We start from the raw sequence: 24,427 nt of genomic DNA, 5'->3' as shown, positions 1-24,427 counted from the left end.
CAACAGTCCAAAACCCAAAGATATCCTTTGGTTTAGAATGACATAAAGCAAAGAAAGGCAGCAAATTCTCACATTTGGGAAGATGTAACCAGAGAATGTTTAAAATTCTGTGTAAAAATAATTATTAAAACATTTCCCAGTTTATCAACTAATCATCTCATTGTTGAAATTTGATTGAGCAACAATCTTTAGTGTAGAAACTGAAAGAACGATTTTAAAACTCCAAAAAATCACTATTTATTCTGAATGACTGGTCCTTATTCTCATGCATGTCATGGCTCTTGCCTTTAAGAGATGACTGTTTATGTAAGCCAATAAAAGAAATCACATGTGAATTCATAAATTCAGTGATATTCTTCTTCACAGTCTGGATAATCTTTCTGCGGGTTGTTGAGAGCCGCTCACTGCTAGTTAATACACCTAACAGAGGGAACTGAACAGGGCCGCTGTTGTCACTCCTTAGTGCTGAAGCGCTGTGCCATTACATTTATAGATTTTCTCTTTGATGGGATAATTTGGTCTTTATATCTCTCACAAATGAAGTGATCCTCAGTGCTCCTTGCGCAGCTCAGTGTGCAGGTCCCATTTTCAAATACAGTTAATTGCATTTGAAAAGAATCAATGATACTTTCACGGTGACAATATCATTCTTTTAATGTCACTTAATTTCCTCAGTGAAATGATTACATCAATAGCCTGGAACCCATTTCTATCTTTCAGCATGAATTAATCTATTAAGGACAATAATTACACGTTTGTAATGGATATAGGTTTTTGTGCTCAGAAGTAAATGCAGTCGAGTCTTCATTGTGCGCCTGGTTGTTGGCACGGTCCTGACTGTCATTCATTCAGTTTATGAATTACACTATCACCCTGGGAAAAATAAATAAATAAAATGCACCTCTGCTGCAGCTCCTTGGTGGCCTTGTTGTGAGATAGCCCTCCCTCTAGTGGAGATGATAGAGTCAGTTACTGCTGTCAGCTGGCTTTATGCTCTCTGGTCCACAGCTGAGGCAGTCAGTCAATGATGGAGAATGTAAAATGTGAGGAGGAAAACCTTTCATGAGACAGGATAAAACAGAAAATGTAGAATCATTTTCAATTATTGTTTACCACATTACTTAAATAAAATGGTTTCCAGAAGTTTAAGTGTTATATCTACAGCTAAAATATATCTTCACATTGTTTTTACATCTAGATTTTTCTTACATGTTTTGTCATAATAGTAGCAGTGGACCACAAAATAAGGCCTGTGGACCTCCAGGGGCCATGCAGAGGGCTGATACAGGGGGCACACCTTTAATTTCACTCTTATGCTTAACAAATTAATCTTACTTTATTTTTCATGATGGCTTTCACAGTATCTCACTTGCAGAAAACTGCAAACTCCATTAAAGAAAAGATCAAGTTAGACAGCCCATAAAAAAAAATCAAATGAAATGGAGTTTTATAAACACCTGGGTTATGTGATACAGCGTGTGTGAGCTCTGCAACAGACGCAACCCTGCTATTGTCCTGTTACTTATTCATCAATTGTGGAAACCAACCGACTGCTGTTTTCAGGTCCGCTGTCACCTGCCGTTTTCTCAGGTGAAAATGTACCTGCAACCACACTTTAGGGCTTTAACCAAATTTAGGGGGGGGGGGGGTTGAAACACCTGGAAATGGGCAGACACGCTTGCCTTAAATGAGTCAGTTTCCTTACCGGGTTTGGTGGCTGTAGACATTCACGCGAGCACGAGGTATGACTAAAATAACAAAGGTCGAATTAAACGCTCAAAATTCAGGGTCATTTTTGAATTATTTGTTTAACACGCGCTATCAGACACAAAGTGTTAGTTAAAGTCACAAGACACAACCAAACCGTTTGGTTTGTAACTTATTTCCCTCGTACACACACCTCTTCCTCATCCTTGAGTCACATTTGACCCCGCGCTCACCCGGGTCCTGCTGCCGGGCTGCTGGAGGTGTTTGGTTTAGCCACAGGGAGCGCGCCGGAGGAGGAGTTGATAGTGTAGCTGCGGTGTGTGACAGTTAAACGGCGCGCTCAGGCACACAGAGCCATACCACCACCAACACCACCACTACAACCTGGAGACACCACCACCACTACAACCTGGAGACAGCACCACCTGCACCGCCTGCACGTCTACTGCGCGCTGTGCTCAGCCCGGGATGTGACATGACTTGTCCAAGTAAGGCAAACTACACATTCATCATCCTATCTCCTTCTGCTTCTTCTTCTTCTTCTTCTTCTTCAATTTTTCTTCTGTTTTTGTTTTGAAGAGTGTAAACATTGTTGCTAATTTAAATGTAGCTTCGACGCACCTGTAGCTCCTGTAAATGACATCAGTGTGCACGCGCTTTAGCGCTAATTGAGGCATGTGCAGTGCAGCACTGTACCCTGTCCTCTGGGAATGGTCACTGAATTATATTGCTGTGTGCATTAATAGGTTAAATATGGCGACTTAAAAGGCCTAGCTGCCTGGCTGTTTCCAGACAAATTCCGGGTGAACTGTTTTTAAATGCAGGCAACTCAAAATGCAGATTTATTTGCCAATTCCTTGCGAAATTGTAGTTTAAGGGATGCTACAGTAGGTTTGTTTAAGAGGTGCTTTCTTCCGGGTCAAACTTGTTTACATCACCAGACTTTATTGACATTTTGTGTTAAATAATTAGAAAGTTGGTTGAGACAAAATGATCAGAGCAGCTTCATGTTGGCAATAGTTGTTATGGTGTTATGTTTAAGTTCTGCTGCATGAAAAACAAATTAATGCATCAGCATTTTATGCCACTAATGGATTCATTATTGTAAGTCTTTCAAACCAAACAGTATTCATTCCACTGCTTAAAGTTGCTTAGTTTGCTAAAATGACTGTAATGTGAGTCCTGCTCATTGTTTTCTTCAAGTTAATTTCTTGTAGAATGTTTTTTTATTGCACCACCCAAACATACAGTACATGTAAACAAATGTGAATAAATGTAAATGTCTGATGCCATTAAAAAAAAAAATCTCAATCAATCATCTAAACAAATAAATAAAATAATGATAATTTTTTATATAAATCAACGCATTCCTGCTCCCGGTTGTCATACTCCACTAACTTTGTCATGCCATGCGTGATCGAGTGTTTGCCTAATGCAGCTCTATTCTTTATTTGTATCAGATCCCTTCCTGTCAAATCAACTATCACATGCCTTGACTTTTTTCATACCTGAGCTGATAAGAAGCAGCGATAGCAGCAGCAGGGCTTACATAGCTCACACTGCATGACAAAAGTCTATGTGGTGTCAGTCGAAAAACCTCGAGAGGCCAGAGGAGAATAGGCAGAAATGTGATTTATCAAGTGAAAGCAGTTATCAACATGAAAGACAGTACACAGGTTAGATAGCAGGATAATGTGGCTGTCTGTGTCTGTTGTGAGGAGGTACCCTCTCTTGTGATTATCTATCCAGTAGTAAGTAGGTCTTTTGACTTACATAATGCTGAATTTGCAATTTTGTTGTTTCAGTTTTGGTTTCTTTAGCTGAGCTTTTGTCCTTGAAATATTTTAAAAGATTGTACATGCCAAATGAGATAGATTGGAGAGAGAGACAACTTGAATAAATAGCTGAATTTTTTTAATTTAAAATTGTATTTAAAAAAGTATACATTCTCTCTTGTCTGTGCCTTGTGAGGTGTACAGATATGTTTAATTTTGCTCTTTGTCCCGTATTTAGTTCTGTGTCTTGAAGTCTGAGAGCTGTTTTTGATAGTGATTTTACTCCTCTTTAAGGAATTAAACTGACAGGTGTTTGATTTGGCATCAATCTTAATTGGATTTTCATTTATTTGGTCGTTTGTTTTTGTCACAAAAAGGGAGCAGATGCTGTGTGATCTGTGCCACTGTGGAGGCACTATTGCTGCACATCAATAGGCCTGTGATGATCAATAGGGATTGCGTGATGTTTTTGCATTGATTATAGAAACGTGAGCCGATGAATGGAACTGGAGTCCTCTCCGAGGGTTATACTGTTCCTGTTCAGCAGAGAAAACTGGAGAGCATCAGAGCGACCTAACACACCTTTTTTTTTTGCATGAATCTGCTGGTAGTTCTCGACTCCTCCTCACTCACTCACTCTTATTTTTACTGAAGTAGCTGAAGACCGTTGTCAGAGAGTTGTGAGAGTTAAAGAAGTGTCCCAAGCTGCTGTTTCTTTCTGCTTGACTCAGCCAAGTGTCAGCCATTGTCGGACTGCTCATTTCTCCAATAAGATGCCATGGTAAGCTCTGTTCTTATAATGTGGGGATACAGTAACATGGAGACCCTCACTGACTGTGAAATGGTATCTGCATTCTCGGCATTCTTACTGAGCTTGATCAACAGTGAAACACAGGCGCTTCTAAAGCTGGGGTTAGAGAAGACAGAGCTGGATTTTCCGCTGCTTTAGAAGCTGATGGGCTTCCAGAATATGAGTTATGGCTTGAGATCATCTCTCACAGGTGGTGAAAGGTTTCACAATGGTACCTCACATGTAACACCGGCAAATGGAGCTAGCGACACAGCTCAATAAATACATTTACTGTCCTTAGTGGTTTGAAAGCTATTGCTTTTTGAAAGTGAAGTGCTGCAGATGCACTCGACTGCTTGCTGGAGCTTCTATAGTGTGGTTTAGGCTGGTGTCACTTTATGGTGCGTTATATAATGGTGCATTTTGATATCTTGAAAATGCACAGAGTGGATTACAGTACGTTTTTTTTGTTGGGATAGTCAAGTTCTGAAATGTCAGCTGCTTGGTAAAGTTCTCTGTTGTTGCTGTTGTGTGATTGCCTTGGCTTTTCTTTCAGCTTTGATATTGCAATGCATATTGATGCAAGCATGCAAACAAAATGTGGAGACAAAATGCTTTTATTTTCAAATTAATCCAGGATAGATCAAAAAATGTAAAAAAAATTAAAAAAATTTTAAAAAAGTCAAGATTTTACTTTACTTTGTTTACAAATACAAAAAATACAATAAATGTTCCTTTTTCTAAAAAACAACACAGAAGTAAATAAATAAATCAGGCTTTTCTTAAATATTCCACAAATGCAAGACAGACAAACTAATACTTCTATTTATTATCTTCAATTAGGCTTGAATTTTAGCATCCAGAATTTCTAACTTATCTAATTTAAATGAAAACTTTGTGTGTTGACTGTTCTCCTAGTCACATCTTTGTTGTTCATGTGATAGGTTGTTTTGTCTGTGTGTGTGCGAGCCGTGTGTGGTGCGTGTATGTGTGTGTTGCACTTGTGCATAACGGAGAGTGTGCGAGTGAGCGAGCGAGCGTTTGGATCCCTCCTCCTCGGTGCTCCGCCGGCCCCTCTGTCGCTTTAAGTCCTGCCCCTCGGAGCCAGCCAACAGCAGCTGTTCCATATTCATCAAGCCCTTGAGTCTTAAAGAGCCCTATCCCGACCATGGAAAGAGTCATTCCTCTCGCTCGCGCTCTCATGCTCTCTCCATCTTAGCGCTCATCCCACTGCTGCTGCCTGCGCTTCTCTTTCTCTCTCTCTCTCTCGCTCTCGCTCTCTCTCTCACCCCCCTTTACCTCTCTTGTCTATCTGTCCCTCCCCCCTTCACTCTCTCCCTCTCTCCCTCTCTGTCACACACACACATTCACTTACATACACTCAGACACTTTCTCTCTCTCACACATATATATACATAAACACACACACAACACACACATGCTCACGCACACACGCGCCCACTCAATCCATCAGAGTCCAGCATACCTGTGCAGGCTGGGGGGAGCGGTGCTGGAGGGGCTTTTTCGCCAGCGTTGTCTCTGAGGGTGCTGTGCTATCATTTGGGGAAGAAGCAGGGTCTCAATTGTTTTCTCTTTCCTCTTCTTCTCATTCCTGGAATGCTAAAACTGGACTGATGGACATTTCAGAACTTTGTCTTCCAGACCCTCTCAGCTATCATAACCAGTAGGTGCACCTTGTTTCTTGATTTCCTTCTTTCACTTTTTCCTTTTAACCGCTCTGTTGTGATGCAGTTTTGTTTCTTCACTGTCTGTCTTTTTATCCTCATTTACTCTTTTAACACAGTCTGCTCTAGTTTTGTTTCTTGAACGCTACTACTCTAGGAACTGAACTTTTTCTTGTTTTAGCAGCACTTTCCCTCTCACGCCTACTCACGCTCTTAAACATGCACTTTTTCCTGTTCATTGTTTTAAGGGCTCTTAAATCACGTAGGACTTGACAGTATAGAGCAACAGGGCAGGTGCAACTGTGTATGTGTGTGTAGATTTATTGTGTGCGCACATCATGTTTGCCAGTCTTTATAAATTTCATTCAGAGCATGGCTGATTGATTTAGCTTGCCCCTCAGCAAAGTGTGTGTTTTTCCTAAAGAATTTGGGGGTACCTGTCCGGTCGGGTTAGGAGGTTGTTTGCTGATGGCTTTGATCCTAGATCGGGCCGCCCAGGGAGAATGAAAATAATATTTTAAGGAGATGAGATTAGCGTGAATCCGTGGAATTGGAGGGGATAAATTACACACTGTAATATTTGTAGCCAGAGAAAGACGAATGAAAGGACCCTGTAACCTCAGTGAGCTGGCAGGTCTGTCCCAGCCAGCGGCACGCAAGGCAAGCTGCTGTCTTAACAGCTCCTGGTTGCTGGGACAGTCTGAGCTCACAGGACCTGCCACAGTTATACTTTGTAAATCAATTTAGATCACACATTAAATACAAAAAAAATATCTTAAGTTGTAGAAAATGTTGTTTTAATTTTATTGGAAACAATTTTATGGTCCAATATTGATGTATTTACTTCACACACACCACTGTTAATGCATGAAAAACACAGACTAAAACATATGGCTTGTTTAAAGTTTTGTTTTAATTTGTAGACAATTTTTATGTCAGTCTATTATATTACATGTTGTAGAATATTTTCAGTTGAAATTATTGTTAACCTAGTATATAAGCAAAAGTGGTGATTTGTGGAAGACCAATTAGATGTTTTTGAGACATTTCAATTACATGTTACAGTCGTCTCACACCTCAGTGTATTTTGACATTTATGCATTTACTTAAAATTTAAATTTATTCTGTCCTTGAAAAATGTCTACAACAGTCTAATTTAAATTGTGCATTCTTATTGTCTGCCAAAATTGAGTTGTCTTGTAACTTTTCTTACACTGAACATTATTTAATGATACCAAAATTTAGTTTTTTTATGTTACACATGCAATGAAAATACTTAACAGAAGATAATTCAGTGTAAAGTTAGAGAGCTGATTTCTGTCAGTGTTTATTGCTTTACAGATATTCTTTACTTTAGGCTTCAAACATCTAATCTGAAAAGCCATTCTAGAAAAAAAATGTTGATATCTTAGACATGCAAGCAATTGTCTCCTGTGTTATTCCACTAAGATGAATTATAAAATGTCACTTCCCTCTCAGATACACCTTAATACAAAATGACACAAACAGCAGTAACAGAGTGGGTAATTCTGTATCACATCAGGCAATATACTTGTAATTTTATATTTTTCATTGTAGTAAACCCTGGAAGTATTGTAGGGTAAAACTATTACAATATGTATTTAGTTTTTTAAGCAGGTCTTTACACCACCACATGTATATCAAAAAATGTTAATATATAGTTATCCTAAAATCTAAGGAGATGTTTTCCATTTTTCAAATTATTTTCCCTACAGATGCACCTTCCAACACATTTTGAAACATACTAATTGCAATAAAGAGAAACATTAAACATGAAAACAGTTAACATTTTCAGTTATTGTTTGAAATCATTTGTTTAAAATGTTCTTTCAGTTGAATTTATTTGACTTTGTCTCCTTTCAGGTAATCTGGCAAAATTCAGAAATGTATTTATAATCGCACTCCAATTGTGAATTTAATTTAGTAAACATAAAATAAGACGTTCTTAAATATGAATACAAAATATTTTTCAGTAATATAATACAACTAATGTTTATGTTTGTTTTTTCTAAAGCATACAATATCATCAGAGATTTAGATATGGTGTGCACTGATTTGAAATTTGTGTACAATAAAAGAAAAAAAAATTGATATCTTATGTCACTTTGACACAAGAAAGCAGTTACATTTTTGTATGCCATGTTTATAATATTTCATTCATGTGGATATATGTAACATTTAAAATAACAGTGAAAAGAGCATTTACTCTGAAAAAGCTGAGCTGTGAACAGGTGTTTGATGTAGAAACCTCAGTGACTTACAGTAGATGTGTTGAGAAATGACTTTTGAGGATGTAATAATAGTTTTTAATAAGCTAAAAATCTGTCACAGCATCATGTAGAATTGATGACAGTAAATTACCATTTTCCTGATTACATGTCCGCCTACCAACAGTCAGTTATTTGTGGGATCTCTCCAGCCTTGGCCTGAGTGTGATGCTGTTTTATTTTGCTCCAGCAGTGGCTCTCTGCTGCTAATTGTGCAGCGGTATTCGCAGCCCCTCACTGTGGGCTGTATGTGGCCGTGATGCTTGGGTGAGAGGATTAGTGGGACGTATGTGCTCCATGTAATTAGCGCAGCACTGTTGTGGAATCACTGTAGTAATACACTCTATAGCTTGACCCGAGGGCATTGCCACTGAGTGGGAATTAGATGGAAACAGAGTTTTCGCTCTCTTATCTGTTTGCACATTTGGAGATATTTAAAATGTGAGCGCTATGACTAAGTATTTTGATAGCACAGGTTTTACTGAAAGTTTCATTCTCTATGAAGCCCGTTGCACTCGTCTTGTTTTTCACTTTTGCTTGACTTGTTTGAGTCTAAATACCCCTTGACTCGTGCAGTGAGATGAGTCATTTATTGTACTGGTCTGACCAGTTTGTTGTTGATCTTGTGTTGCAGTAGCAGTTCGCGCCACTCAGAAGTCATCCAGCGCTGAGGATTTTCAGTCTGAGTTCCTCGTGCTTACTAGAAAACACACACACAGTCTGAGCGGCAGTGAATTGAGATGTGACTTCTCTCTGCTTCTAAACGTTCCATCAACACCCTCGCTTTCCTTAAGCCCTGGCAGAGCCACTGCTATAAACTAACAAGGCTATCCAATTTCCCTTCATGAAATAAGAGCTTTTTAATGTATTTTTTTAGAGAAGCAGAAAGAAGTTAGCACACAATGATGAATTAGATTTCAATTTATTTGACTTCATTCCCAGCTTGCTGCATTAGAGCCTGCAAACACCCATCTGTAGCAGTCCGTCCGCTTGATTCTTATTAGGTTTCAGAAAACAAGGCGAGGGAATTGCATTAGTGTATCTTAAGTTAAAAGCTCTTTGCTCTTTGACCAAGTGTTTCATTGTTATTGGGTTAATCAGATTTTTGCTGTCTTCATGGAGATGCTATCACAGGCTAGAGGCAGTGGTGGGTAACCAAAGCAGCCGTGCACAGACACTATCCAGATGGGATCAGCTTACGGTAATTTGGTTTCAGAATACATTACCAGAAGAGGCTCCTGGCCGAGAATGGCCACCCCGCTACGAGCCAGGAGCTGGTGGCCTCTGTAGCCGCAGCGTTCAGCCAGACCCACCTGTCCCACTCCCACCCTCCTCATCTCCCAGAGCTTTTAGGAGGTGTTGGGATATGATCCTCTTAAAGAAAATCTCATGTTTTAAAATTCAGTTTGTCGCCCAATTCTAAATACTTCTTCCTTGTACCAACAGGGCTTTGTTGTCCAATTCATTAGAGAGATTCCTGAGTCCACTGGCCACGCTGGAGCCCTCTCATTTCTGGTATCTAGTATCATTACTTTCACTGTAAATATGTCACTCAGCTCAGGCTGAGCGGGGGGAGGGTGGAGCATGTTGTCCCTCTCCAGGCCAAATGGGGATGCAGAGTGTATTGACACTCTCTGGATGTTCACTGTTCTGTAGCTTCAGAGGTATTCGGGTTCATACTTGTTAGCGCTTAGGCTGGCTTTTAAGCTTCTACATTAAACACTCCCATTTATTTGTAGTGGTGCTTTATTCCCCAGGCAATCCATTGGGGAATTAAGAGTAAGAAAAGCATGCAATATCAAGACTTGTTCTGAAACTATGTCTTTATTTTTTATATTTATTCATCTGGGTTCCTGAGCTCTCTATTTAATATAATGCACAAAAAATGTCATTTTACAAATTAACTTTCTCTTTCATAACAACCAACATGTCATGAATCTCATTGCAGAAAGTATTGAATTATATTGAATATCTTTTGATAATATTGTTCAATTATGGAAGGTTATTATGACATGCAGTCCCTTGAGACCCCATCTCATGTTGAACCTTTACACCTGTCACTGATTAGCTTCCATGCCTCTTTGGCTACAACACCCACCCGCACAGAAACCACCAACCGTCACTGCACGCGTCCCTCCTGATTTTCTCATCCATTGTAACCTTGGACACCTCCACCGCAGTGTGAGAATCTGTTTAAAAATAACCAGCTCCATTAGTCTAGAAGGATAATGCTAGCCTACGTGGGCTCTCATGCCCTTGTGGCAGCAGAGTGCTATCACTGACACGGTGCGTCAGCACTTCTTTCCTGTTGCTCCAACATTGAAGGGCTCCTCCTCATTTACGCACATATACACGCATGCATGTACACACGCACACACACACACACACACACCATCTAGAAAACGGAAGTTGAGAAGAATAACTGAGTCACGGAAAGAGGTGGAGGGAAAAATAATGAAAACGGTGGAGTGGTAAATTAGTTACAAGAAAGTTTTCTGTTTGCCATGTTTCGTATGGTTCTCTCCGTTAATATTGTGTTACATGCATCCCTGTAGATATGAATGCGCACTAAAACGCTGCTGCTTTTAAGCCACTCTGTTCTAAATGCAGTGGAGGGAAAACTCCAGGCCCACTAATTCACACTTGGTAAGAAAATGTGATGTAAGGTGGGTAACTATATGGGTGTTTATCAGTGAAGGCTATTGGTATTGAACGGCGAGTTGTTTGAAGGTTATGTTTCGGAGCAGTAATTGAAATGCAAAATAACATTAGGATCGATGCTTAGCTTTGTTTATTTATGAAATCAATATTGAAACCGTCCGTCACAGTAGCAGCTCTGATTCCCTCTGACAGCTTCACCTAGTCTTCTCTACATGGCTCTCTACGTTACAGCTTTTAGACTAAGCCCTTTTTTTTTCTCCCTCAGCGCTCTTTGGAAAGCTGTGATAAAATGTTTCAGGCTCATATGTTAAAATACACGGTCTGTTATTTGAAGGAAATCTGTGTTTCGTATCATCATCAGCTGTTAATATAAAAAGTTTGATGCAGTTTGCAAACTTACAGAAGCTATGTTATGGGTGTGTCTTTGAGAGAGTACCAGAGTACCACTATCTCTCACTCTGATTTGCCCAAGGGAAGTAGATGTGACCAATAATCAGCCACTGACATGGCAGTGTGTAAATAGCCAGCCACTATAGGCCTAGTTTATCTGTACTGAACAGGAATTCCTATTGACGTATTTGTTTCTGTTATCGTTCATATTACAGAAATAACAAAAACCTTTCATTTAAATTATGCTAAAACACAGTCTGCAAAATCCTGTTTTTAGCAATCACAACTGGATTGTCAACAAAACTTATCATAAATAATAGATATGTGATAGTGTGAAAAAATAATCTGTTTTGTAAAGGCCTTTGAATTCCTCGCGGTCTCACACAAAATTAGCAATGCTCTTATAGAATATAAATCTTAAAACATGAACCCAGAATCACTGTTTTCCTTTTCTGTTTTGACTTAGTCTGGTTCAAATCTTATCAGTGATTCAAATATGAAATCACAGCAGTTCAGTCTGATTATCAGGTTAGTTTCTGTCTCTTCACACAAAACTTTAGCTTATAAGACACTAATTTAATCTCATAACTAACAGATTCTATTATTAACAAACTGTGTTCGTTTGTTAATATTTGCCTGTTGGTCACAAAACATGTTCACATTAAAATGCCTCCTTATGAGACTACCCCTACAGCGCTAAGTGCAATCCAATGGTCACATTGAGTGGCTGGTTGTTGAACCTGCCACTTGGAGACTCCCTCCCTCCCGTTACGTGCGGCGACACCAGACGTGGTGAACGCTGAAATGCGTGTTTAGATTGCCCCCTGAAGGAAACACATTAATTCAGGAAGTATCCCCAAAGTTTAATTATTCCTGAATGGTGTGGTGGTGGACACCACCGTATAAATCAGTTAGGCCCACCCGCCTTTTTATTACCAGCACTATTTATGGGGAATGTGTGGCAGCTGGTAGAGATGAGCCTGTAAAAAGCTAGAGGCTATTGCTATGACTATGTCTGCTGCTGTGGCAGACAGTCATAGCAATAGTGTTTCGAGCAGCATCAATTCAGCTTGGAACTGTTTGAACTGTGCGCCACAAAAGACAATTGAAATGTGAGAAATCAAGTAAGATTTTTGACATGATCACGTTGTATAATAAATGTTGTTTTAATCTTGACTTTGTGCCATGGTGATGACACATTTACACATCTGATTGTATTTAAATGATCCTGGGAACCTGATAAACCTGATAATTCTGGCCTGCTCTCTTGTGTGTATGCATGTACATTTGTATCTTTATATTTGGCTCTTCTTTTTATGAAGAGGACAATTTATGAGAGAGGCAGGGTGGGCTCTTTGTTTTAAGCAGGTAGAGTTCCCCCCTAAACAAGGACGGCCTATCAGAAGAAGATTAATGAAGTAATTTCATGCATGGCTCTATGCCTCTGTCCTCCTGTACGCACAGTCACTGTGTCTAAACCTGTGATTTACACTGGACTGTGTTAAATAGCCTTAACCCTTTATAATAATATGTCTTTCTGTTTGTGACACACACATTGCAAAGAAACTTGCAACACAATCAGAAATACCCTTCACCTTTCTGATCAAATTAACCAGCCTCTTTGATATCTTTTCTCTGACAGATTGTTCCACAAATATCTGGACAGTGATCATGACTTACACTCATTTCATTTTTTTTTTTGTTCAAGTTTCCATCATTCATATTTTATAATCCCCCCTCTTTATTTTACATAAGGAACTCCCGCTGAGAGTACGTGAGAGGTGTGCTGTGGTTGATATCTGCTGGCTTTCCACATAATTTATGGCAGTTAAACAAAAGCTAGCCTTTTGTAACATAAAACAGATTTTTTTATGACTCGCTCCTGCAATATTAGCCTGAGCAGGTCAGTTATTTCACCAAGTTTTTTTGTTTTTTAACTTTCTTTACAAGAGTGCAGAAATTTTGGTCATACTAAATCATTTTCTTTGAATTTGATTCATTTTATTATCATGTCACACACGGAAAATCACTGTTTATGACTGGGTGAGAACTCATGATATACTGTCATGATATGTTAAAGATTGCTTCATGATGCAAGAGATTCAGTGATAAAGGATACCTTGCAGAACTCTAATTTACAATAGGCTACCTGACAGCAACTGTGTATCTGAAGAGGAAAACATACTGTTCCACTAAAATGTGAAAAAAAAAAAAAAAATCAAATATACAGTGTATTTACTTTTATGTATTACAGTTTTACAGCCCAACAAGATGAAACATTGTGTAAGTAATGTGTTCCATCATTTAAATGTTAAAAAGATATGAGTACAGCTGCAGTGATGATTATTTTTATTTGTAACTAATCTGTTGATTAATTCCTCGATTAATCAATTAGTTGTTTGATCTGTAAATGTCAGAAAATGGTGAAAAATGTCAACCACTGTTTTCCAAAGGCCGAGATGACTTTCACTTTTTTTTTTAGAAAAATACTCGAACTGATTAATTGATTATCAGAACAGTTGCCGATTAATGTAGTAGTCGACAGCCAGTTTAATTGTTGCAGATCTAATTTAGACTGAAAGCATGAAGCATTGCAGGAGAGCATGTTGTGATATTGGCGTCAGTGTATCAGCAATGTATCACACAACACCAGGTTGTGTCTGATGTCATTAACCACACCAGTCTTTGAAGGAGACTTTTAATATACTAAACGTCGATAATCAGAAACTGTTTTTAAGGGTGATTTTTGCCAGTAGTGGACTATAATTACTTTTTCTCCTTATCATGAGCCATTGTAAATTTATGTTGTTAAATTATACCATGGCCATGCCACATAATGGGTGTAATGGAAACTAATCTTTTCTAATGAAAAGGCAGAATTAGAAATTTGATCCCAAATGTGCTGTGCGGCCGGCTAGACTTATCATTGAACTTCTTTTTCACACACAGTATGATGAGCTGTCCAATTCTGCAGGGAGCACCCCCGCTGGGTCCGCACAGACAACTGTTAACTCTTTGCTCTCCGTAAAGGGAAGTTTAGACGACCGACAACTCTCTCACATCCTCCACTGACAGCAGCTCCATCACTAGCCATATCCTGAACTCAGCCCCTTATAAGAACTAGATCTGCCCAGTGCGGCCCAGACAGTTTACGTCAGACAAACAGCAGCGCCTGTATCACAAGAGGCCCTCTCTTTCCTGCCAGCAGCATCTCTAGAACAGGAAGGAGCAAGCGGGGGGGATCAATAGATGTGATCTGCTTCTTGGCCAGCACTATCTTGTGGTGCCGCTGGAGCATGGGGCTCATGTTGTCGTAGTGGAGTGAGCTCATGGCTTTATAAAGACTACAATGACATCGCTGTGGAGCAGCTAAATATAATCCTCTGCTGGAGACTGAAAAACTTAATTGCCCAGGCCACAGAGCAGCACCCCCCCTCCCCCCCAGTGGTAACCCTGCACGAGCCCCTAGCCTACGGACTATTGATCCGGGGCCCTCGCTCTCCATCGGTACGATAAACACAGCTCTCTCTCTGTCTCTTTTCTCCCTTCCCCTCATGTATCGCTTACTTTGTCTTTTCCTGTTTTTCGGTCTCCTCGACTTCCCTTTTGTTTGCCTCCATAGATCTGCGCATCATAAATCTCTGTCAGCTTCTCCTGAGTGTCTGGCATATCCGTTAATAAAGAGGCCCCTCCCCTCCCTTCAGGTCCACCTCCTCCCTCAGCCGGAGTAGGACTAATGAATGAGAAACTCCAAAATTAGGGGCCTCTCCCTCATAGATTAGAATGGGTCCCTATGGAGCGCCGGGCTCGCCTCCAACCAAACCACAGCCGTCAACCAACTCCCCCCTCCCTTCCTGCCATATTTCCATCTTTCATATTCTGCCTGCAACACAAACACACACTCAGACCAATGAGCACATAAGCACAGACACACGTCGCCCCAAGAGTCTTTTAGCCCCTTATTCCCCTGGTGGTCATTAACCTGGAGCCAGTTAGACAGAAAGGCGTCCTCCATATTTCAACTAAGTGTGTTTTGGAATCTCCATTCCCCTTCTTCTCTCCCAAGGGCCACCCTCAACCCCTCCCTGAGCCCCAAGTCCTTTTTCATTTACATTTTCCCCTGTGAGAACACACACCGAGCGAGCACCCTTGGTGGCATAAACTGCTGCATGTATTTCTATGACTTTAAGTTGGGCTGTGCAGAATTGCAGCACGGTGTCCGCTCTCCCAAAAATGAATCCCTGGCTGTTTGTTGGAGCGGTAAGAGGTGGCAGTGGCCCCTGGAGGAGAGGTCAGCGTGGCAGCTGCCAGTGGGTTCTGGCTGTGGCGGGGAGGCTGAGAGGAGGTCTGTCAGGAGCTAATTGAGTTCGTCCTACCAGCGCTGACTCTGGGGCCAGTGGCTTATCAGGCCACATCGCCTGGGGCCATCCAGACAGATCTGCCCCTACCGGGGCATCTGATATTACCATCACCCTGCCTGCAGATGTCAACTCCCACCTCCCCCACCCACCCCTTCCCATCCACCTACCCAGTCTGATCAGGTAGCAAGGATGTGACACTCTGGGATGAGGTTAGCAAATGTTATAAAATTGTGTTTTTGGCCTTGAGAGTGAAAAGGACATCAAGAATTTACTCACTGTTTAAGTTGAGCCCCTAGCACGGGTCTGTGCTTGTGATTTACACATGAAACAGGAAGAGAGCTGTAGTCACCCAGAGAACAGCGGAGGATGTCAGTATCTTCCTGAAGTGAGCAGGAAGCTCTCAGCAGGAATACTTACAAATTGGCTCAATTAGATCCCGAATGTACTGCGTTCTTACGACAGTGTCATCCAGTGTTCAGAGTGTCGCTTGCAGGCGAGGGAAGTGAGAGAATGAGCGCTCCTCGGTTCCCCTCTCGGAAGTGGAGGAACAGCGAGTGCAAGACGAGCTGCCAGATCATTAGGCCAGCTAATCCTGGTCACAGCAGCACCAGTGGAATGATATTAGGGATCTGAAATGCTGTTAGGGGGGCCAGGTGGAATCAGATTAAAACCAAACTGCGCAGTGTGCGTTTGCGGGCCCATAACCCACTACTCAGCATGAATTTTGATCGGTACAAAGGGAACAAAAGGAGGAGGAACAGAGAGAGAAAAGGAGAGAGGGAGAGATAGTGTATCTTAGACGAGCACTGCTCCTTTGGGCAGCCAGGCAGCAGAATTTGAAATGCTCTTACCTTGAGGAAGGAAGTAAGACAGAACTATAGATTTTATAGCATCAAGCCTCAGCTAGTCCAGCAAACCCTTTCCTGTCTGCTCTGTCTGTGTAGCACACAAGCTAATTAGCACCTGCCCCACATACTGAATTATTTATTACAACTATTGCTGCTGTCAAACTATTTAATGTTCATAATTCATTTTCCCCATACAATGGTATTTATAGATTTAAATTGGACCTGTCCCATTAGAGATTACTAATATTTATAGAAATATTTTAGACTGTTTGATTAATACGCCAGGTTCAAGTGGTTAGTATTCCCTTAGTATCATTAATCAATATATGCAGGCTTGTTAAAAACATAAGCATAGCAGTGGTATAATGTGTCATAGCAGAATGAGTTAAGGGGATTCCAGCCAGAACATTTATTATAAATGACCACATTGAGCTGGAGGGGAAACAGTTAAGACACTTATGCAATTATGCTAAGTGTCACCCTGAAGATGGCCTTTGAACCGGGGTTAAGCTTACTCTGAATTTGTGAAATAAAAGCTAAATGGAGCCATCTTGTGCGCCTGCGTTTTAATATATAGCCTTTAATAAGCCAAGTGCAGGTGCCCTATCGCACAGGTGCACATATCCATCTGAAACAGAGAACATAAAGCAGATGAACACAGAGCCGTGCATTAATTTATGGGGATGCAATCTGCATTCATTATCAAGAGCGGCAAGTTCTATTTAAGAAAGGCATGAAATGGATTCACTTTTTCAATTTCTGTCTGCAAGGGCGTTTAAGAGTACAAGTGGATCATTTTTAAAACAGAAAATCTGAATAACCGCCCCCAATGCAAAGTATGAAATGTATTTTTTTCATTGATTAAATTGAGAGTAGCTGAAAGAAATACTTTAAATTAGACAGCGCTTTCTTCAGCACAGTGGTAGTTGTGTATCAGTTTTATATAGCGAAGGCTTTATATTGCAAGAAGAATTCCAGGAGTGCTCAGGCAAAGGGCTTATTCCACAAGGTCAACGGTTTTAACAGGGGGCATTTTTTATTATTTATTTTAGCAGTTAACCTTTTTGTGAATTTCCAGAAGTGGTAGGCACCTGGAGCTCCGATGAATATACATGACAGCAGGGAGGGAAACCTGGGAATGAGATTTAATTTGACATGCTGACCCCCATCTCCACGGGCCCTGGAAGCCAGGGTGAGAAAATAAGGTTGACCCACTGACCCGTGGGCCTGAACCCCTCCGTCACCCCACCCTCACAATTAAATCAGCCTCAGAGAGCAAGAGGCAGTCCGGCCGACCGGTAGGGGACACAGCGGAGGCCTCTCGTTTCCTGTTTCCTCTGAAGCACTGTGAGACAGACAGCTATCGTCCAATCAGGCAGATAGGGGAAAACCCCCACCCCCCTCCTCGCGCTGATGGTAAACTGACATGTCAAATATGTAAACATTACCATTAGTTGGCAATATGCTAATGGAACTAATGTGCTAAGGCACAACTTGGGCTGTCTAGCTGCCACTCACTAGGAGCCCCTGTGTCTGAATTTGCATAAGCCATGCAAGGCTCAATTTTGTTAATGCAGGCAAGTGCAGGTGACCTCTCACCCCCCTCCGTGGTACCTAATGCAAAAAAGGTGTGTGTGTATGTAAGTGTGTGACCTCGCCTTGACCCTAAGAGGTCACTATGTCTACACTGCATCCCCAATACATTGAGTTATCCATCTCCTCCACCAGTCCTCCACCAGAATAGTTCACTCCGTTCTGCCGACCAAAAAATGAGTCGAACATGCCAAGGCTAAGTTTTTCCTCCCGTTGTTCTCCCAGTGCAATTTCAAGCTAAAGGTTATAGAGCGGGACTGAAATAGATTTATATGGGCAGGGAAGGCTTCAGAGTGCATTTTGTGGCCACAGCCAAAAGGCTGCACTTTAGTCTGCACACGTTACAGCATCATATTGCATGTACTCCAAAATACAGTTATTAGGCAGACAGTGAAAAAGTCAATATCTTGCCATCATGTTTCCTTTTGGTTGACTGCTGACTCAAGGAGACAAGCCAAGGTCCACTCTGCTCTCTAAACTATGGAGATACTCCTGACTCGATGTGCTCTCTTTGTGTGTGTGTGTGTGTGTGTGTGCACTTGCGTGTTAAGTTGAGTGCTCTCTCTCGCCCTCTTTCTATCTCTCTTTCACTTTCTTTCTGTCTGTGGTGTGTTTATATTGTGTGGGCATGTGTGTGCACCTGTGTGTGTGTTGTAGTTGTGTATATTTGTACACTGAGCGCTTTGCCGTGGTGTGTGGCTAATGAAGCACTTAAGATCCTCCCTCTGGTTGACTGGTTTATAGGGAAGGTTAGGACACGCTGTCGTACAGAGAACTGACTATTGGAAAGTCTTTAAAAAACAGATGTGACAAAAGTCAATATGCAGTACGTTTAAATGTTTGGCTACTAAATTACTATATGAAATCCACCGAATATCTCATCTCCTATGTTTTCTGCCTCTTATTCTACATATAGAAATGGCATGTTAATATTCAGAAACACATCTTTTTTTTATTAGTTGTTTATCTCCTCTAGGAGAGCACAAACTGTGTAGGCTACTGTAGGGTTGCAATGGTAAGAGATTTTCACAGCATGATAACTATCTCAGAAAATAATCACGGTATCATGGTATACAGTAATACACAGTTAAAATAATAATTATTATCAGTTACAATAACCCTTAACCGAATGAAAACAAAAGGGTTTTTTGGTTGAACAAACGCTCTATTATAATTAAAACATTATTATGTCCTGAAACTTGATATGAATGTGAAATATTGTTATTTTTTAACACTTATACAGTAGAAATCAATAGATAAGCAAGTGTACACTGTGGGATAATCATCCACTTATCATCAGCCTGCTTATCAAACACTTACAAATTTTAGTTTAACAATAAACTTTATTGTCTAAAATGACATCAGTGCACTGGAACAGTAAACTTCACTGGGAATTTGATAATTATAAAATGCCCCAAGCATCTTTTTTCTGCATTATTACTTCTATAAAAACTTCTGCTAATCATTTTCTTCTTCTCCTCCTCCCTTTCCCATCAACCCCCTCTCCCCAACTCTCCCCCCTCCATACCTCCCCCAGGCTGCTGAATAGAATGGCCGCTGATGACCGGCACCTACCTTCTAGTTGTGGGTCCTACATCAAGACAGAGCCGTCCAGTCCCTCCTCGGTCATCGACACGGTCAGCCACCACAGCCCAAGCGGCAACTCAGACGCAAGCGGTGGCTATGTCAGCGCCATGAACAGCCACTCCAACGGCCTGGACTCTCCACCTATGTTCACCCCCAGCGGGCTTGGGGCCGGCACCTGCCGCAAGCGCTACGACGACTGCTCCAGCACCATCATGGAGGACTCGTCCATAAAGTGCGAATACATGTTGAACTCCCTCCCCAAGAGGCTGTGCCTGGTCTGTGGAGATATAGCCTCGGGGTATCACTATGGGGTGGCCTCTTGTGAGGCCTGCAAAGCCTTTTTTAAAAGGACAATACAAGGTATTTTTTCTCCTCTCACCTCCCCCCAACAAACACTCAGTACAAGTTATTTCATCCCATGACGCCGCATCACACCCGCCATACAAGACACCTTTGGCCTTACAACAACACTGAAACATACTCAGTCCAAGCGATTTACTATGTAAAAAAAATCACTGGAGTGTGGAAGATGTTTTCCCTTCCTCCTGAGACCAGCAACCGCCATAAAAAAATCTTTGTTTTTGATATCATTACAGCATACAATACCTGACTACTGTAGGATAACAATAAAAAACATGCACACTTATTGATTATCAAATAACTGTATTTTAAAAATGTTGATTGTACAGGCTTTTAGAAAAAAGAGAAACAAAGAAAATTTGGACGTGACAGAATAGTGTAGGTATGATTACATCATCTGTCATGGTTGGTGGTGTATGGTGGACATGACATCATCACTCAGAGGTCAGATTTGGTGCAGTTGGGGGGGGGGGCAGTGTTTGCCCAGATGCCTGGGGGGGTTCAGAGAATGTGCTTTATTATTCCTATCCTGTTTTGTGTTTGTGTGTGCGAGCCTGGGGACGAGGGTGCGATTGGCTATCTGCGAGGCATGATGTATCACAGCTTCTCATTAGAGAGGCAATGAAAGGCCCCCCACTGCGAAACTCTGCGCTCTGCTCCAGATTAATCAGGAAGACGGAGATATTGTTGAGCCTGGAAAAAAAAATCTGCACAACAGGCACAGCTGCCCAGGTCTAAGCTCTGCCGGCTTAGTAGTGCAATACATGCAGTGGAGGAAAAATAGATGAAATAGGTAAAATGATCCAAATGTATGGTGAAATGAGATGGGTAAGAGTGGAAAAAAATAGGAATCTGATATTTAAATCAAATGAGTCTGACATATTTTATCCATTCTTTCACTACATTTTCATCAAGTAATGATTGCAGAAGAGCAGGCTGTCTGTCTGGATGATAGGTGTTGATTTTGGACCATACAGCCCTATCAGCTTTAGTCAGTCTATGTACCTTTTGCAGGCAAACAAAAGCATTAGGCCAAATCCTCCTGTTTACCCATGCTGCCATCAGCAATCCTGTCTATTGACAAAAGATGAACATTTTCTCCCAAGTAACATAACTGGGCTTTTGTCCCCTCACTAAAAGTACACTGACGGCAACACAATGGAACAGAAAAGAGGCATCGGGGAAGAAAGAGACGTCTTAAGTGGAGCAATGGCCCAAACAATTAAGAGAAAGGTACATGGAGAAAAAAAAATTGAAAGCCCCTCTTTTTTCCCCCCTCACTTTGCATTGTCGATTTGAAATCCCTCTCTTTCTCTTCTTGGAGGGCTGCCTGTAATGGAGCTAATCTGCCGTCGTTTGTCCGAGCCACAGGAGTTTTGTCAATAACAATCAGCGTTTGGAAAGTGTAATTAAGGCCGAGGCTTTTCATTAGGAAGAAGGGAGGGGGCCGTCTCCAGGGACGGGCATGCCAATTAGAAACTCAGGCACGCGTCGCCGGGTAATTTCAGGGAAAGGAGGGGAAAAAAACCCAGGACTTCTTTAGATTGGAGAGGGACCCTGCTGCTCTTTCAGAGGAGAGGAGGAGAGGCTTAATGGCATAATAATCAGACAGGGGTCCCAGGCAGAGAAGGCAGGGAGGACATAGGGACTTTTTGGGGGAGGTGAAATCCTTCTGAAATGATAAAAGAAACACATGCAGGATCGCTGGAGGAAAATGGAAGCAGTAAATAGCGGGATGTAGAGCCCTTGAAAGAATGAGAGGGTGCCGTTGATGAGAACTGATTAATTAAAGGAATAACGAGGCAGTCAAGGGTGGAGTGTGAGACGGCCCTCTCTAATGAGAGGAAAACAAAGGAGCTGTCTTTTCCAGCGCTTTATCACATTGTTCTATAGCACTTAGGGCAAACAACATGCTAAGTTAATGTTAACCATGTACATGACAGTTTCTTTATCACCTTGTGCTCACCTTGTGTATTATCTTGTGATACAGCGGCTAATTCTCGATAGGAAATTTGTAGTTGTTTTTAAATGTAATGGTATATAATCTTTAAATGTAGTTGTCTTTAAGATATTTTGACAAAAATTCAGACATTTATTCACTGAGTACCACACCATCTTCGGTTCACTTCCCACTCTGACCCCCTCTTCTTCAGCTGATGCCCTTACCTTTTCAACAAAAGCGGATGGAAAATCCATCTTCTGTCACCTATTCATCCAGTGAAAAGCCCCTTGAACTCCTACGTGGAGATAGTTACATTAGTCAAGGCCAGGCCCGAATTAATGTCAACCTGGATCTCCATCCATCCCAGAAATACTCCTGTTCTCATTGCTTCCTAATCACCCCCCCATTCCTGCACCTCACGTGCCCCACCAATCAAAAACATAAATCTCTTATTGAACCGTGTTTTCTTCCCATTTTGAACCCAAGTGTAAAATTGCTTGAAAACCAACTGAACTCAGTGGCCCCCTTTTATATGAAGTAATAGACCTTGACAGTAAGCCTGTAAAAGTCAGTTTAGATTTTGATGAGAAATACCTGCCATTTTACTGTAATTTACTTACAAGACCTGACTTTCCCCTCTGTGCCCTGGCATGGGTCCTGAAAAGCCATAAAATAGATTGAGACAGATACTTATCAAGAGAAGAAGGAGGGAAATCTTTTTCTTCTCCCTTCAGTCTGTAATGTTATTGGTAACCATACCATAACCTCTCTAAAGACAGATAAACCCAAGCATGGCCCGCGGGTTAAAGGGGTTCCCGCCAGCATGCTTCATCTCTGAAAGTGTAAGTGGCCGTACTATTACTCTACAGGCCAGGATTTCCAGGCATCATTTCTGAATGACAAGCTTACTGTAAAATATTTAATAGATGCGCCCTTTTGAGTCAATGTTGAATCTACCGTTACTAGAATCAACTTACGTGACACTTTGTTTAATAGTGTTCACGGTAAAGTAATGGTTCCTTTACTTACTTAATGTTGTTCTCTCCAGTTGCTACAAACAATATAATTTAGACACATAAAGACATTAATCATCTTAAAGTTATAGTGCCTCTTCTTTTCAAAGTAAAACAGCTTAGAGCATAAACATGAATATCAAAAATGACATTTTATTCAACAATTACAAGTTTGTTCAAAACACAATCTAGTTAACAAAAATTAAGATTAATCCGATTATAGAAATGTTCCACTAGCAGGCCAATAATTTATCAGGATAATAAATATCGTGCATCCCTAATTTTTCAAAAACTATAAATTAAGTGTTTGATATAATAATGACTGAACAAAATGACAAAAAATGAAATTAAAGGCTTGTCACCACTGTAGTTTCCATCAGCATCAGATGTTAAAAAGGTAGCTGTTGTCTAATGTTTACATTTGTATTAAAAAGACCTAAAATCAATTTGGGAGCAAGTTCCAATGTTCTGTTTTAATTTTTCAATCCTGGAGCTTTTGTTGTGCCTTCAATATTAAGTCCTCTCTAATGAGTCCTGTTTTGAATAGGGACTTATTATATGTATACTGATACTAAAACCCTCCCTCTCCTAAATAGAAACCAAATGTAGAGATGAAGAATTAGTTAATCCGCCCCTCTCTCCGCATTGAGCTGAGAGAAGCCCCCTCTGACAGAACATCAGACGCACAGAGGGCTTGACAGGACAGGTGGACAGGGCGGTGCGTGAGCGTGTGTTTGTTTTTGTTTCTGGGGTGTGTGATCAAAGGGCTAACTCTCTTAGTTAGCCACCAGGTGTGGTTTGTGCACGTGTCCCCTCAGAAAGGAGAGGGAGGGGAGGAGGAGAAAAATACCCCTATAAACAAAGCGTCCTCGGGGACACACAGGGTCAACTGTGGCGGGTTGCGCCGTGCAAGCAAACCTGCAACAGAGCGTGCACATGTGGGAATATGTTGTGTTTTTGTAAGGATATAATGAAGTGAACAAAGATTTGATCAGATTTTTTAATGTATTTAGTATTTTACATCCCTGAAATTTGCTGATTGGTTAGTGTATAATGGGAACGCAAACCAAAAAGACCTCTATGAATTGATTCCAGCGCAGCGTGGCACTGATTGCCTCCTCCCAGCATATGGGAAATGGATAGGATTATTATGGTCTGTTTCTGCTATGACAACAGACAAAACAGACAGAGGGAAAGACAATCAGAGCTCATCAGCCGCTTTCCTCACACCTTTATTTACCCCAATCCCAAAGAGATGAGGAAAATTAGCATAATGATTTCTAACCCAGATATAAGGAGGAATTTCTAATTATTTATAACATCTTGGGACCCTCCACTTGATCTGTCCAATAATGTTAACATAATTGCATAAGTTGTCAAAGGATGTTGGAGGGCTAGTGGAAGAACGCCGGTGGAATATTACACAG

General features: G+C 41.1%; 1 protein-coding gene across 4 annotated transcripts in view; it reads left to right on the top strand.

Annotated features, from left to right (window-relative positions):
* Window positions 1-1,755: 1,755 nt before the first annotated feature.
* esrrb (estrogen-related receptor beta) overlaps window positions 1,756-24,427 on the top strand; it is a 45,445-nt gene continuing 22,773 nt past the window's right edge. For 2 of the 4 annotated variants that reach the window (XM_073482759.1, XM_073482756.1), the window contains exons 1-2: window positions 1,756-2,195; window positions 19,636-20,045. In XM_073482759.1, the coding sequence (XP_073338860.1) occupies window positions 19,649-20,045 (397 nt within the window). In that variant the 5' untranslated portion in view covers window positions 1,756-2,195; window positions 19,636-19,648. Of the gene's footprint in view, window positions 2,196-9,691; window positions 9,761-19,635; window positions 20,046-24,427 lie in introns of all 4 variants that reach the window. The other 2 variants (XM_073482757.1, XM_073482760.1) reach the window with 2 other exon arrangements.

The sequence above is a fragment of the Pagrus major genome, chromosome 16 (genome assembly GCF_040436345.1).
Source record: "Pagrus major chromosome 16, Pma_NU_1.0".
Taxonomy (NCBI): Eukaryota; Metazoa; Chordata; class Actinopteri; order Spariformes; family Sparidae; genus Pagrus; species Pagrus major.
The sequence above is the reverse complement of the archived record's forward strand: the minus strand, read 5'-3'. Positions and strand labels throughout refer to the sequence as shown.